At 39.4% G+C, this 14,461-nt stretch overlaps 1 protein-coding gene across 5 annotated transcripts in view; it reads right to left on the bottom strand.

Annotated features, from left to right (window-relative positions):
- LOC110025960 (protein HASTY 1) overlaps positions 1-14,461 on the bottom strand; it is a 115,618-nt gene that overhangs the window by 17,021 nt on the left and 84,136 nt on the right. For 3 of the 5 annotated variants that reach the window (XM_020726707.1, XM_020726789.1, XM_020726874.1), the window contains exons 16-20: positions 2,966-3,069; positions 2,535-2,835; positions 2,155-2,393; positions 743-1,246; positions 69-363 (exon numbers count right to left, since the gene is read on the bottom strand). In XM_020726707.1, coding sequence (XP_020582366.1) covers positions 69-363; positions 743-1,246; positions 2,155-2,393; positions 2,535-2,835; positions 2,966-3,069 — 1,443 coding nt within the window. Of the gene's footprint in view, positions 1-68; positions 364-742; positions 1,247-2,154; positions 2,394-2,534; positions 2,836-2,965; positions 3,070-14,461 lie in introns of those variants that run through there. The other 2 variants (XM_020726960.1, XM_020727036.1) reach the window with 2 other exon arrangements.

Raw genomic sequence — 14,461 nt, 5'->3', positions numbered from 1 at the left:
AATAAGCAAACTTGCAAATTTTACATGTTCAGAAGTTCAAACAAAAAAATTGATTATTCTCAACTGACCTGCCTTGGAGAAGAATCTCTGTGCGACAAATAAACATATATTTCACGACAAAGACCAACAAGATCTGAACTGATTACTGCATTTGATTCAAGGAAAAGAGCTTGAAGAATGGCATAGAATAAATCCTTCACAACAAACTCCCTGAGTTCCACATTATCTGTTGATATAGCAAGAAGGATAACAGCTTCACAGAAGGACGCAACCTTAGCAACAGCTTCTCCATCAGTCCAAGTGAACGCTTCAATACATATTCTCAAGGCTGGAAGAGCAAGGCTTTTATGCGTCAAGAGAAATCTATAAGTGAAGCAATACACTAAAGGCTTAGTTCGATAGGGTGACTTGAATCACTCCAAACAAAATTAAGGAGTATTTACATACATAACACACAATTCTTATGCATTCACGTATCTAACAACTAAAAATTCATATTTATATGCATAGCACTCAAATTTTTACATCACATCAGAAAAAGCACCAACACTATCTTCTTAAAAGTGAAATACGCATTTTCATGCAGAGGTTTATAAAACCAAAGTGCTATAAGCGTAAATATGAAATTTTGGATATTAGATAAGTAAATACATAAAAATTGTGTGCTATGTATGTAAATTTCTCCAAAAAAAAAAAAACATTATAAGCAAAAGAAAGCAAGGTTTGGTTATCAACACAATACCCCATTATAGAATTTGTAGAGAATGCATCCAATGAATTGAGCGAAGATGATTCGGTACGGTTTACATTTCCAAGTTGTTCCAAAGAAGGCAGCCCAGAATTTAGAGCCGGTGAAGCTAAAACCAATAAAAGATTACATATTTCCCGAGTCAAATCACGAAGTAACTTCTCTTCCATTACCTCTAACTTCAGCTCAATGTCAGGAAGGCTAATAAATGTGTCGGGAACCTTTGCTCTACCTTCGTGCATGAAACTAGACCATGAGTAAGAAAGAGCCTGCTGACAGTGGAGGAACAATGGATGAAGCAAGTTTTCCAGCCATTGAACTCTCAAATCTGCAGGGCATAACTTCACTATAGGGACAAGTACTAAGTGAATCAGTTGACGAATGTGTCTAAAGTCCATTGATTGTACATTCTCCATGAGTGCCATGGTGAGAATAGAACAGTCAAAGCCACGGAAAAAGCAATCTCCAATATTTGCTGAAAGGCCTATAACATTATACCTGAAGTCATACAAGACATATTGGTGTTTATTATGCAGCGACAAACAGGAAATTTAGATAAATGTTAGGTTAAAGTTTCAAAAAGCTTAACAGATATTGCTGAAACATACAAAAAACACATACAGCACAGAAAATCTCAAGTTAACAAAAGTTTCCAATCAACAACAACTCGGGCGTCTATTCAGGAAAGGTTTGTTTGGGCTTAAATATGCCGGCTTGTAAAATTTGGAACTTCTAAATCCAAAAATCAACTAAAGCAAAGAAAATGAAATTATTGAATTAGCTTCCCTAACTTCATTATTCAAGTTTAAAGGCAAGCTCTCTCGTATAGATAATAGCTCAAGGGACTAAATTAAAAATGATTTTATATCTCATATATGATGATGCCTAAAGGCAAAATTTATCATCTATTTTTACTTTTGTTGCTAAATAATCCCCCGAGTATTGTAGAATTGTGGATGGAAGATCCCACAACTGAATTTCTCAATAACGTTCACAAGACCAACAATGAATCAAAAATCACCCCGTTAAGAACCATCAGAACCACCTCAATATAAACTAGCCCATTTGAGAGATTGCAGTCACTTGGAAGGAATACAAAAAACTTTTACGGAAGATTTACATGCATACCACTCAATTTTTATGCATTTACACATCTAACACCTAAACTTCAATTTTTACATACATTCCATCCTACCTATGCATGAAATGGCGTATTACCCTTTTTAATAGTAAAAGTGGTGGTATTTTTTAAGTGATATGAAAGATTTAGGTGGTATAAATGTAAACAGTAAAGTTTAGGCATTAGATATGTAAATACATAAGAATTGGGCCGTATGTATGTAAATGCCCCAAACTTTAAAAAAAATATATATCTATGTAAAAAATTAAAAACATTAAAAGCATACCCACTATCTCTGATACCCTTCAACCAGTTTCTAATGTCATTTTCATTAGGATCTTCCTCCCTGTGCATATCAATTTGAGATCCATCAGCATGTGTCAGCTGACCTTTTGGCAATTTCAAACCGCTCTCCCCGAGTAGGCTAGCCTGCTCAACTTGGCTCATATATTTGGCTCCTATTAGTTCTACTGTTAAAGCTTGAGCTATTGTTGGAGACCAAAGGGAATGAATGATTCGAAGGAGCTGCGGAGTATAGATGGAGAATAATTCACAAAAACTAAATAATAAACTGCGACAGTGGATTAAAAATTATTTTAAAATCTTATTAAAATGACATTCTTAAACAAGGGTTTAGAGTTATATATTTATTTACTCGGTACTTACTCTGAACAAAGGAGGCAACATCCATGCCAGATGAAAAGACATAGGATGACGACAATTGGAACCATCTGCTATTGATGGCGAATCATGAGGGTTCCAGTTAGCTTTATTATATCCACTCCTTTTAAGGGCTTTTTCAAAAAAGGTTACTGTATGAAAAATGTTCCACATAAATTGTGGATCTGAGCACAACTGTTTCAGACCTAATGGGTCCGATAAATAAGCATTTTGCCATTCCAACTGGATCCATTGTTTGCTCAGGGGCTCAAGTAACCAGGACAGCACCTCTTGCTGTTGCTGAATTCTAGAAGGCAATCAAGTTTCAAAATAGGTTAGAATAGGAAAGCTTTTCGTAAAAAGTACAGGTTTAGCGGAAAAGAAAAGAAGGAGAGTGTGATCAGACGGAACAAATGAGAATAGATACAGTAATGTACCCAGCAGAGGACGCCATAACGAGAAATGCTTCCCCTAAAAGATTATGTTCACCACGAAGCAACCGACCCTCAGCTTGAAGCAGCGCCATAGTATCAGCAATACCCTATTAAATTAGTAAGCTATTAGTAAACAAGCATTTCTTTTTGATAATGCCGGAATTGTAACATATAGCTTAAAGAATAAATAATAAATAAAAATATGAAACAGTCCGCTACCTAATCCAACATAGTCCTGGGCCACAACGCTTGAGCCTCATTGACTTTAACTGCTAGTAAGAAGTCAGGTCTACTATTATATGCATTATTTCTCCACTTGTGAACTTCATGCAAAAGTTCACATATTCATCATCTTATGCTTAAAAAGCCAATTGTTAGTCTTTTTATACAGAGCACAACCTTATAAGGCGCTGCAAATGCCTTCTTGCTTCTCTTCATTGCAACACCAACCAACGTGCTACTTCGCCCTATAGGTTTTCTCTTATTAACAAATAATGTTTTTGTAACGCCTTTTTTAATTCATAAGCTGTTTGGTTCCTCCCGAAATGAATTAGAGGCAAAGAGGGAGAAGAAAGAGAGGGAGTTGAAGCACACTGTCAAGCACACAAATAAGCAATCTCGTGCTACAAGTAGAGGGTAAAACAAAACAATCGAAGAGAGAGGATGGAGAACGAGAGAGAGCAGTGTGAGTAATAGTGATACTGGACTTAAACCGAACCACGACACAAACACAGGGTGGCTCATTGTTGTGCTAGGCTCGCTTTAGATAGGTTTTTCTTATGGGAAGCCCACAGTTGTGAACTCAATATTTTGAGTGTGGTTGAGAAAGATGTCAACCATGCTGGTTCTTTCGTGTAACGTTATAGCTCTCATTTGTACTTTTTTTATTTTATTTTAATGCAAAATGCAACTTCCAAAAAAAAACCACGACACAAATGATACAATTTTATTATTGATTTTCAAAAGGGGAACAAGGACGACGCAACAACAACATTTAACACAGATAAGGATAATGTCAATTGCAGAAAAAAAAACAAACATAAATAATAGAAGAGAGAAACAACCCTCTCGAACAGGTGTGGTAGTTCTGGTGAGTGCAAAATGCTGCGGAGGTGACTTCGAATCCGGTAAGTCCGTAGGAAGCAGTCAGAGTCGCTAGACTGAGCTGGAGGCAGACAATCAGTGGGAGACGTCAAAGTGGGAACCAGAAAGTGGTAGAAAAGACACTCGAATGGTGTTGACCAACCGGAGGGTGTAGGGGCAGCCCATAGAAAGGAGCAAAGCTGTAATTGAATGACCGATCAGAGGAGTTGTGCAACTAATCTAAGCTATGGTGCGACGCTAGCGAGTCTGCAAACAGCAGGGACGAACAGGGAGGGAACCAACAACACGTCTGTGGCACTGGCAGGATCTGCAAACATCAGAGTCGATCCTTAAGGGGAGTAGCGGTCTATCTGTGGCAGTTCAACAAGACTGCGTTCGGCTAAGGCGAGAAAGGAACGGAACCAGCGGCTTCTTTGGGTAGATGCAGGAGACAGTGACGGACAGGGGAAGAAGGAATAGAGTGGAGATGCACACCACCTTGGGTGAGGTATAGTCGTAACACCGCTCACAGTCATATATAACCCTCTAGAAAGGAACACCGAGACGACACACCTAAAATCAGAAAATGACCAAAAATGTTTAGTGATCAATATAAAACAATTATAAATAGATGGAAGCAGGGGCTACACTAGGCAGGTAGAGAAACAAGTAAGAATTAAAAGAGAGTGAAAGGAATAGGCAAGAATTTGAAATTCAGTCCAATTAGAAAGGGGAGGAATTAAGGCATGAGATGAGGAGGGAAGTTTCCGCTCCCATAGGGTCAATCAGGATGGTTCAGTCCAACAAGGAGGCTGGACTGGTATGTGTCGGGCCGAACCACAACGAGGTTGGGGAAGCTTCAACCTAATGCATCGAAGCTTCAAAATCCTTGAAGTATGGAGTGAGATTCGCGACATAAATGTTGCTGAAATTTTAGAGCTTCCTGGTAGGTCAATTTTTGTAGGCGTTGTCGTTTAGCTTCTTAAATACGCAAAAAGGTCCATCAATTTAACGCTTCAATTTGTAGTAAACTCCTACGGGAAATCACTCTTTTATTCGAATCCATACGAGGTCTCCTTCTTGAAATGTTACCTTTTTCAGGGACTTGCTTGCTTGCGCTTGATACTTACGGTTCTGTTTCGTAATTGTCTTCCCTACCTCCTCGGAGTTGTTGAATCTGGTGAACACATTCGTTAGCATCCCCACGAATCTTTGATGTGCATAGAAGTGGGACCAACTCAAGGGGTGTGACCGGTTGCGCCCGTACAAAATTTCAAATGGAGTGTCCTGTGATCTAGCTCGTTGATCGGTTGTAGTCGAATTCGGCTTGTGCAAGAATAAGATCCCATTGTTTGATATTTTTCCCCACAAAGCATCGAAAAATATTCCCAAGGCTCTGATTAACTACTTCGGTTTGGTCATCTGTTTGAGGATGTGCTGGAAGGCTGAATTGAAGTTTAGTGCCTAATTTGCCCAAGAAGTGGCTAAGAAATTTGATGCCTCTGTCGAAAGTGATAATCCTGAGAATTCCGTAAAGTCGTATGATCTTGCGGAAGTACAAATCGACAATATGAGATGCATCTAGTGTCTGATGACAGAATACGAAATGCAACATATTTGAGAAACGGTCAATTACTACAATTACAGAGTCCTTGTTCCTTTGTGCGCGTGAAAGTCTTACCACAAAGTCTATGCTGACATCAAACCATGGCCCTCAGGTACCGGTAAAAGCATGTACAATCTCATATTCTGCCCACGGGTTTTGACGAAATGGCAAATCCCACACAGTAAGACATGTCACTCCACATCTCTCGTCCGGCGAGGCCAAAAAAAGTGTTCTCACAAGTGCAAGAGTCTTATCTGTGCCAAACTGACAAACCAATTTGCCACTGTGGTTCTCCTGAACGATGGCCTCTCGCAGTGAGCATCGAGGAATGCATAGTTTATTTTGGTGGAACAAGTAGTCGTCCGTTTGGTGAAAAGAGTAGTCGTCCACATCTCTCGTGAGATTTTAAAAAAGTCTTCATCTGTCTCGTATAAGTCTTTACTAATTTCAAAGCCTACAATAAGAGTTTTCATGGATGTTATCAGTAGGTGACGACGGCTTAGCACATCCGCGAAGTGGTTCTAACTTCCGGCTTTTGTGTTTCAGCATGAACTGGAAGGAAGCTAAAAATTCCACCTAAGTGACGTGTAGCATTTTTAGTTTGGTCTGACTATTTAAAAATTTTAAAGCTTCATGATTTATGAAGAGTATGAACTCAGTTGTCAATAGGTAATGATTCCAGTGCTTCAGAGCTGCGACAATGACATAAAACTCCTTGTCGTAGGTGGAATATTTTCGTCTAGTATTATTTAATTTTTCGCTAAAAAAAGGAATGGAGTGTCCACGTTGACTTAGGGTATGTCTGGGGCAGCTGTAGCTTATTGAATAATCTGCTGGTAAGCTGATTAAAAATATTCTGTTGATAAGCTAGGTGCGGTGACTATTACAAATTTTTATTTTTTTGGAAAAATCAGACCGTTGCCAATAAGTTGCTACCACACTTAGATAGGTGCGGTGTGAAAACGTTGTTTCTGCGTTTTGACAATGCAAAAGCTGCCAAAACGCAGTTTACCCAAACAGGTCAGGTGTGTTTTCAGAATGCCACCTCACCAAATAAGCTGCCCCAAACGGGCCCTTAGTACAACGCCAATCCCCACGTTGGATGCATCACACTAAACCTTGAATGGTTAGTTGAAATTCGGAAAGGCAATAACTGGTGCTTGAGTCACATTCTCCTTTAATATGTAGAAGCAAGTCTAGGCTGTGGCTGTCCAAGTGAATTCCTTTCTTTTCAACAGTTTTGTAAGTAGGACAGTGATGGTGCATAAGTTTCAGACAAATCTTCGGTAGTAAGCTAGCCCCTAAAATTGTCATAGCTCAGAGAATGATTGTGGCGCGGTCCAGCTTACGATTGCCTAGATCTTATTTGGGTCAATTTGAATGACTGTGTTACACACGATTAAGCCTAAAAAATATACTTGAATGTGACATTCGGGGGGGTACAATTGTTCAGCTTGTAAGACCTCAAATATCGCTCAAAGGTTTTGCAGGTTGTCCTCTTTTTATTTAGTATAAACCAAAATATCATCGAAATACACCAACACAAACCTCACATTCTGGGCTCGAAAGACTTGATTCATCAACCGCATGAGAGTGTTAGGTGCGTTAGACAAGCCGAAAGGCATATATGTTGTATAGACCATTTTGCGTCTTGAAGGCGGTCTTCTACTCATCTCCTGGTCGCACAATTATGTGATGATATCCAATGCGCAAGTCAATTTTTGAGAAGACGGTGGCTCCGTAGAAATGATCTAAGAGATCTTCGAGGCGTGGTATAGGAAACCAATATTTAATGGTAATTTTTTTAATGGCACAGCTGTCAATGCACATCTGCCATGAACCATCTTTCTTAAGTACTATAAAGGCGGGGATAACACATGGATTGGTGCTTTCTCAGAATAATCCTCCTGTAAACAAGATCCCACACCAGATGTTAGAGCTCGTACTCGGTGGGTCGCAATCTGTAAACGGGGGGCGGTTTGGCAACACCGATCCTGAGATGAGATTTATGGTGTATTGGGTGTCCCTTAGTGGTGGAAACCCGTCTGAAAGGCTGTTGATCATTACGTCCTTGATGTTGTGTAGAAGCGGTTGTAGATACGTAGGTATTTCCCTCTCGGCGATAGGTGAGTCTCAAACTGACTGTAGGAAGGCGGCTCGTGAAACTAACAAATCATCTGTATCGATGACACCCTTCGCATTCATAACAAGTAATAACATGATGCACTACCCATCCTTCTTAAATGTGTATGTGTTCTTAATGCCATAGTGCTGAGTTTTCCGGTCGAATTGTCATGGTCGTCCTAACAGAATGTGACATTCGTCCATCAGAACCACATCACACAAAAATTGCTCCTGTAGCTAATCGTCGATTGAAAATTCAACTAAGCATTGTTGATCGATGTGTATCACATGATCTCTTTTTAACGAGAGAGAAATGGCTCGCGAAAGTTTTTGTGTAGCAAAGCCCAACTTTTGCACCATTAGCATAGATACAATGTTTTCAGAACTACCACCGTCAATGATCAAACTGCAGATTTTGCCTTTTACCGTGCACATGGTGCGAAGATGTCGTGTTGTAGGCAGGACAAATCTTGTTCGGGTTATGATTACAGGACCCTCAGTAAGACTAACATTTCACCTTCGTCTTCTGGAAGTAATAGTGCTTCTGGTTCAGAACTATCCTCCGACTCAACTTCCTCTATTTCGATGTCTTCTGCAGTGAACAAGAAGACTCGGCATGGGTGATAGTTGGTCGTGAAGTAACCATAACCGTGGTACCTAAAACACTTTCGTGCGGGAACAGTTCCCGATGAATTACCCTTATCAAGCTTCGTGCAGCTCGGGGTGGTCTTCTCATTGCATGGTATTGATTTCCCAGCTCTGGAAGTGGTATTTTCTACAGGCGTAACTGTAGGTGATGGCTTGAAGGTTGACTGTTGTCAGAAGGATGTCCAGAACCTAGACTGCTCCTAGCTTGCTTTTGTTGTCGTTCTACCTTTAATGCTAGGGTATGGACATCACCCAGGGACCATTAGGGTTGAAGTTGAACGACATTACTAATAACGGGTATTAGGCCCCCTCAGATAGCGGGCAATCGTGTGCACCACTCGTTCGACCAACTCACACTTTATTTCTAATTGTTCAAACATTGTCTTGAACTCCTTGACCAAAAGAACTCGTTGTTGTAGATTGTGAAACCTGAGAAACATATCCTGACAGTAGTGAGACGACATGTATTTTTTGTGCATCGCTTTTTTTCATTTTTTAGCCCACTTGGTGATCTTGTTGTTGTTGTCTCGTTTGCGTTGTTGCTATAGATTTTCCCACCATAACAAGGCATTTTCCTTTACTTTGATAGCGGTTACTTTAACCAGTTTATCCTCAGATACCTCCTTGTATCCAAAGTTGTGTTCGAACGCTTGCAATCAGTCAATGAAGTCGTCTGAATCCATGTTTCCTTAAAACTTTGATAGGTTCATTTTTATGTGTGGTCTTGGTGGCGCCGAACAAGGGCTCCTCTCAAGGTCTCCGTTAATAGTGAATGTCGAAGCAGCGTGGTCGATACTCATTTTCGCTGACATCTTCGGGGTGAAACGGATTCAAATTGTCGTCGCGGTCTCCTCGACTATCAATATCACGGTTGAGGGTAATGTCACATTGGGTCTCGTCGTCCATCTCGGCCAGTTTTTGTAGGCGAAAAATCTCGCGTTATATTTCTTGACGGGTCGGGATTGGCGAGTATCAATGTGGCGACATGGCAGAGTGATTCAGAAAGGGATAAGAGAAAAGAGAAGACAATAAAATGTAGGAAAAGGAAGAGGGAAAATAAGAGAAAAAAGAAAAAAAATATTGGGTGGTTTGGGTGGGGGCAGATACTGGGAAACCCTAGGTTAGGACTAAGGTTGAGCTAGCTCTGATACCAAAGAATAATGAAGTTAACCCAAATCACGCACAAACAACATAATTTTATTGTTGAATTTCGAAAGGGGTACAAGGACGACTCTACAACAACATTTAACACATAGATAATGATAATGCAAATTGCAGAAAACAAAAGCAAACATAGTAAATAACAAAAGAAAAAAACAACCCTCTTGAGTGGGTACGGTAGTTTCGAAGAGTGAACAGTGCTCGGGGGTGACGTTGGATCCGGTAAGTCCGTAGGAAGAGGGTTGCGTCGCTAGACTGGGACTGGAGGCGGTCTATCAGTGGGAGATGTCGGAGCGGGAACAAGGAAGTGGTAGAAAAGGAGCTTGAGTGGTGGTGACCAACTGGAGGGTGTACGGGCGGCCCATAGAAAAGAGGAGCAGCGCCGCAGTCAAACGACCGATCAGAGGAGTTGCGCTGCTGATCTGGGCGGGGTTGGGATGCTAGCAAATCTGCAAATAGTAGGGTGCGAACAGGGAGGGAACCAGTACCCGTATGTGGCATTGACGCAATCTGCGAACAACTAAATCAATCCCTAAGGGGAGTAGCGGTCTGTCTGTAGAGGTTCGGTAGAAGCGTTCGGATGAGGCAAGCTGGGAACATGATTAACGGTTTCTCTGGGCAGATGCATGCATCGGTGACGGACAGGGGAGAAAAGAACCAAGTGGAGATACACACCACCATGTATCAGGTACATCTGCAACACTAGTCACCATCAGATACAACCCTCAAGGAGGGAACGCCTGGACGACACACCTAAAATCAAACAATGACCAAAAATGTTTAATGATCCTCACACAACAATTAAAAATAGATGCAAGCAGGGGCTAAACTAGGAAGGTAGAGAAATAGGTTAAAATTAAAAGAGAGTGAAAGGAATAGGCAAGAATTTGAAATTCGTACAAGTAGGAAGAGGAGGAATTAAGGCATGAGATGAGGAGCGGAAATTTCAGTCCATGATGGACTGGTCCAGCAGGGAGGCTGAACCAACATGTGTTGAGCCGACCTATGGAGCCCCCACGTCAGATGGATCCAACGAACCAATTGTTTGCGAGCTGGAGCAATGACACAAGGCTTTGGCCGTGATTTTTTGTGCTCTAGCTAGCAATTGTGCAATCTTAGAAGACACTTGTGATCAAGGTGGTCCGTATGGTGATTGAATCTAAAGAAGAAAATGGAGATGCGAGACAAAGGCAAGGTGTTTGAGAAAGGATTGTTGTGCATGAAATCAAGCACAAATGCAACAAACGAGCTTTTATGTGCATAGTGGAGATGTCGACAGTGTAGGAGTATCATATGCGGGTTTCTTTGGGGCTTTTGAGCGTCGTCTCAAGCTATTGCATGAGGGAGCCATATTGTGTGAGGTAATTTTAGATAAAGGTGTTCAAGTATTTCATGTTTAGGGCCTAGATTTTGATATATATCAGAGTTTTTCTATGATTAAATAATAACAACAACAATAATAAATAGCAATAGAATGAATCAATGATACTTTAACAAAAATATTATAGTTTAATAATAACAAAATAATGAAGTTCGAAAAAAAATTAAAATACATATTAATGATAATTGAAAGAAAACCTAATTAAAAATAATAATAATAATAAATTATAGAAATTAAAATAACCTATTAAAAGTTAAGAAGATGAATAGCAAACATAAATTAGAATTTAGGAAATAAACTTTTATGTCATATATAAAAAAGATGTGGATTAAATAAAGAAAATAAAATCAAATAAATGTATAAGTTATAAGATTAATAATTAAATTAAATTAATGGGTAAAATTAAAATAACTAATTAAAATATTGAAATTAAGATAAATAAAGATTATTAAACGACCATCAAATTTGTTTTCACAGGTTTTACTGATGTGAGAGCTTCACGTATGAGAACATTGTACATGACCCATGCTACAGTTCCGTGACCCCTGCTACAGGAGCCACACTGAGCGTGTGCATCAATTCACACTAACCGCAAAGAACCAAACGGAGCGGCCCATGTACGATTCTTTTCCAATTTTAAACGAGTTTACTCATTTCATTCCTTTCTAGTCCTATCCTATTTATGCATTGTACTAGGATTTAGATGGTAGTTTTTGGCATGAGTTTGTTTAGAATAGTCGTCGGTGTTTGTTTCTCAATTCGATGATTGCATCTAAAGAATTCGGTGGTGCTCTGACTGTATCTCTATCTCGAGGTGGTGATTATTTTCCCATATCACCTTATGCATCCTCACACATCACTCTCGGCGGCCCCATCCTTGTTGCAATTGCCTGAAACAACTCTTGGTTGTTTTCTGCAGTTTTTTGCTTTCCATCATCTTTTCACACCCCTTGGTTGTTGCTCCAGTCACTCATATCCAGTTTTAGTCGACTCGGCCCAATTTTGGCCACAAGAAACTTCCCTCTGCAACCTTGGCTGCAATTCCAACAATACCGAACCACTGGACCGCCATCTAGTCACCATCACAGCCCCTCCCACGTGCTATCATCATTATTTTAGCCCTTCATCTTCACTATAGCTGTTATTCTAACACTTCCCTTTGTTGTCATCATCCCGGACTGTCATACCCCAACTGCTCCCATTTTTAAGAGTCAACTATGGTGGAAAAGAGATGGAAGATTCGATCAGACGAAATTCTTACAAGCACTCCTATTGATTTTCAGAATTAGGACCCCGTAGACGATAAACTAGTCAAACTAAATCGTCGCAAAAATACTTGATACATTTCATTTCATAATTCATTCATACGTATATACTTGGAAGCATGAAAATCATATGATGAAAGCATGTTTACAGGACTGCTAAATTTAATATGATAAAAATACGTACCCAAAAGTCTATAGAAGTGCCCAAAATTATGGAAAACAAAGGTTGAAAAAATCACACCTGACTACTCACCCTGATGCTCTTTACCCTTTCCCGAAATTCAACGACGTAGACTGAGCAACAAGAAGTTCAGCAAAATTATTAAGGCTAAAATAAGATTTTATAGACTAAAAAAACAACGTGCATGCTCATATGTAAACTGTGTACAAGTCCATAACACATGTCATAACATGTTATAATCATATAAAACATGTAAAAGAAAAGACATGCCATGCAGAAAATCAAGTCTACTGTATGAAATATGTTATATGCATATTTATAAGACTGATCAATCTAATCATAAGAATGTTATTTCTAACTATATAGGTCCAAATTATTTCAATCTCATGTCATGTCATTAAATGGTCACCCAACAATAAGAGTACATTAGTTATTAATAAAGGCTAGGCTCCTCCTATACCAACAGTTACAAAACATTCCGTCGCCATCTAATCCCAACGGTTCTCTAAGTTTTGTCTTTGTCTGAATGGTGCCAACAACTACATTTTTTCGGTTAGGACAATACTGTATATCCAAATCATAATATTTGATAAGTTCTAATCATCTCCTCAGTCTCAAATTCAACTCTTTCTGTGTGAAAATCTACTACAAAGTCCGATGATGAAGACTTCTCATTTCACATCATATAAATAGTGTCTCAAAATCTTGAGAGCAAACACTAACTTTAGATTATGTGTGGGATAATTCCTCTCATCTAGTATAAAATGTCTGGATGCATATAAGCTATCACTTCTTATTTTTGCACTGTAGCACATCCCAAGTCTCACAATGATGTGACACTGTAAATTTGAAAATCTCCTATACTTAAAAGAATAACTAACATTAAAGTAGTGATAAAAAAACTCATTAATTCTTGAAACTATGTCCACATTCTACAGCCACTCAAATTGAATCACCTTTCTCATGAGCTCAGACAACAACATAACTATAAATGAAAATCCTTTAACGTGCATTCTCTAATATCCGACCAATCTAAGAAATATGTGTACCTATGCAATAATCAAAGCTGCTTTCTTCTCTGAACGTCGCACCTACATTTGAGGATGACTTCGAACAAATCATATGCAGCTGCCCTTGCGAGTGTTCACGCCTAAGGCACACCAAAATCGTCATATTTCCCTCCTTCATTTGAGTGGACGGAGGACATCAAGAAACCTGATAGGACGAATGAGAAGTCTGCCATTTTTTTTACAAAAGCTGAAGGCATTCAACTTGTTTCCTCCTGTCGTCTGAATTTGGTTGGAAAATTTCTATATGGTCGTCCCAAAATGAAGCTCATTCGCAAAGAATTTGAACTTATGCACCTTGTTGGAGAATGAAAAATTGGACTATTAGATGAGAGACATTCTTATTCAAATTAGTAATGAAGAAGATTACATGCGCTTATTTGCTAGAAGAATAATATGGATTGATAACAGAGCAATGAAAATTTTGAAATAGTCTGTGGATTTTGACCCACAGACAGAACCGCCAATCATTCGGGTTTGGATTCGTCTCTCTAGTTTGAAACTTCATTATTTTTCTCAAAAAGTATTGTACTTTATTGTCTCAGCTTATGGAAAACCACTCAAGACAAACATTCCTACTTTTAATATTTCTCGCCCTTCTGAAGTCAAAATATTTGTTGAAAGAGGCATCACTTCACCCGCTTCTGAGGAAATCTGGTTGGGCACACAACACTATGGATATTGGCATAAGATAGAGATTAAACATTTTTCATCGTACTGTTTGAACTATCGTATGTTCGGACACTCTAATTCTCAAAGTCACTATCTACACCCCCAACTCAGACCAAAAAAGCAAACTGCTCCGCTAGAAGTTGTGATTCCATCTCCTTCTGACCAGCTTCAAGTTTTTGACACTATTGATCATCAGAAGGATACCCCGGACGACGTCACTATCCCCGCAGGCAATATGATAATTATTCAGTCCCCAGTTGTAGCTCACCCGTCTTTAGAACCTCCTATCGTGGGAGAAAGGGAGTTTCTTC

Source organism: Phalaenopsis equestris, unplaced genomic scaffold (assembly GCF_001263595.1).
Source record: "Phalaenopsis equestris unplaced genomic scaffold, ASM126359v1 Scaffold000002, whole genome shotgun sequence".
NCBI classification, from domain to species: domain Eukaryota; kingdom Viridiplantae; phylum Streptophyta; class Magnoliopsida; order Asparagales; family Orchidaceae; genus Phalaenopsis; species Phalaenopsis equestris.
This window is presented reverse-complemented; position numbering and strand designations above follow the sequence as displayed.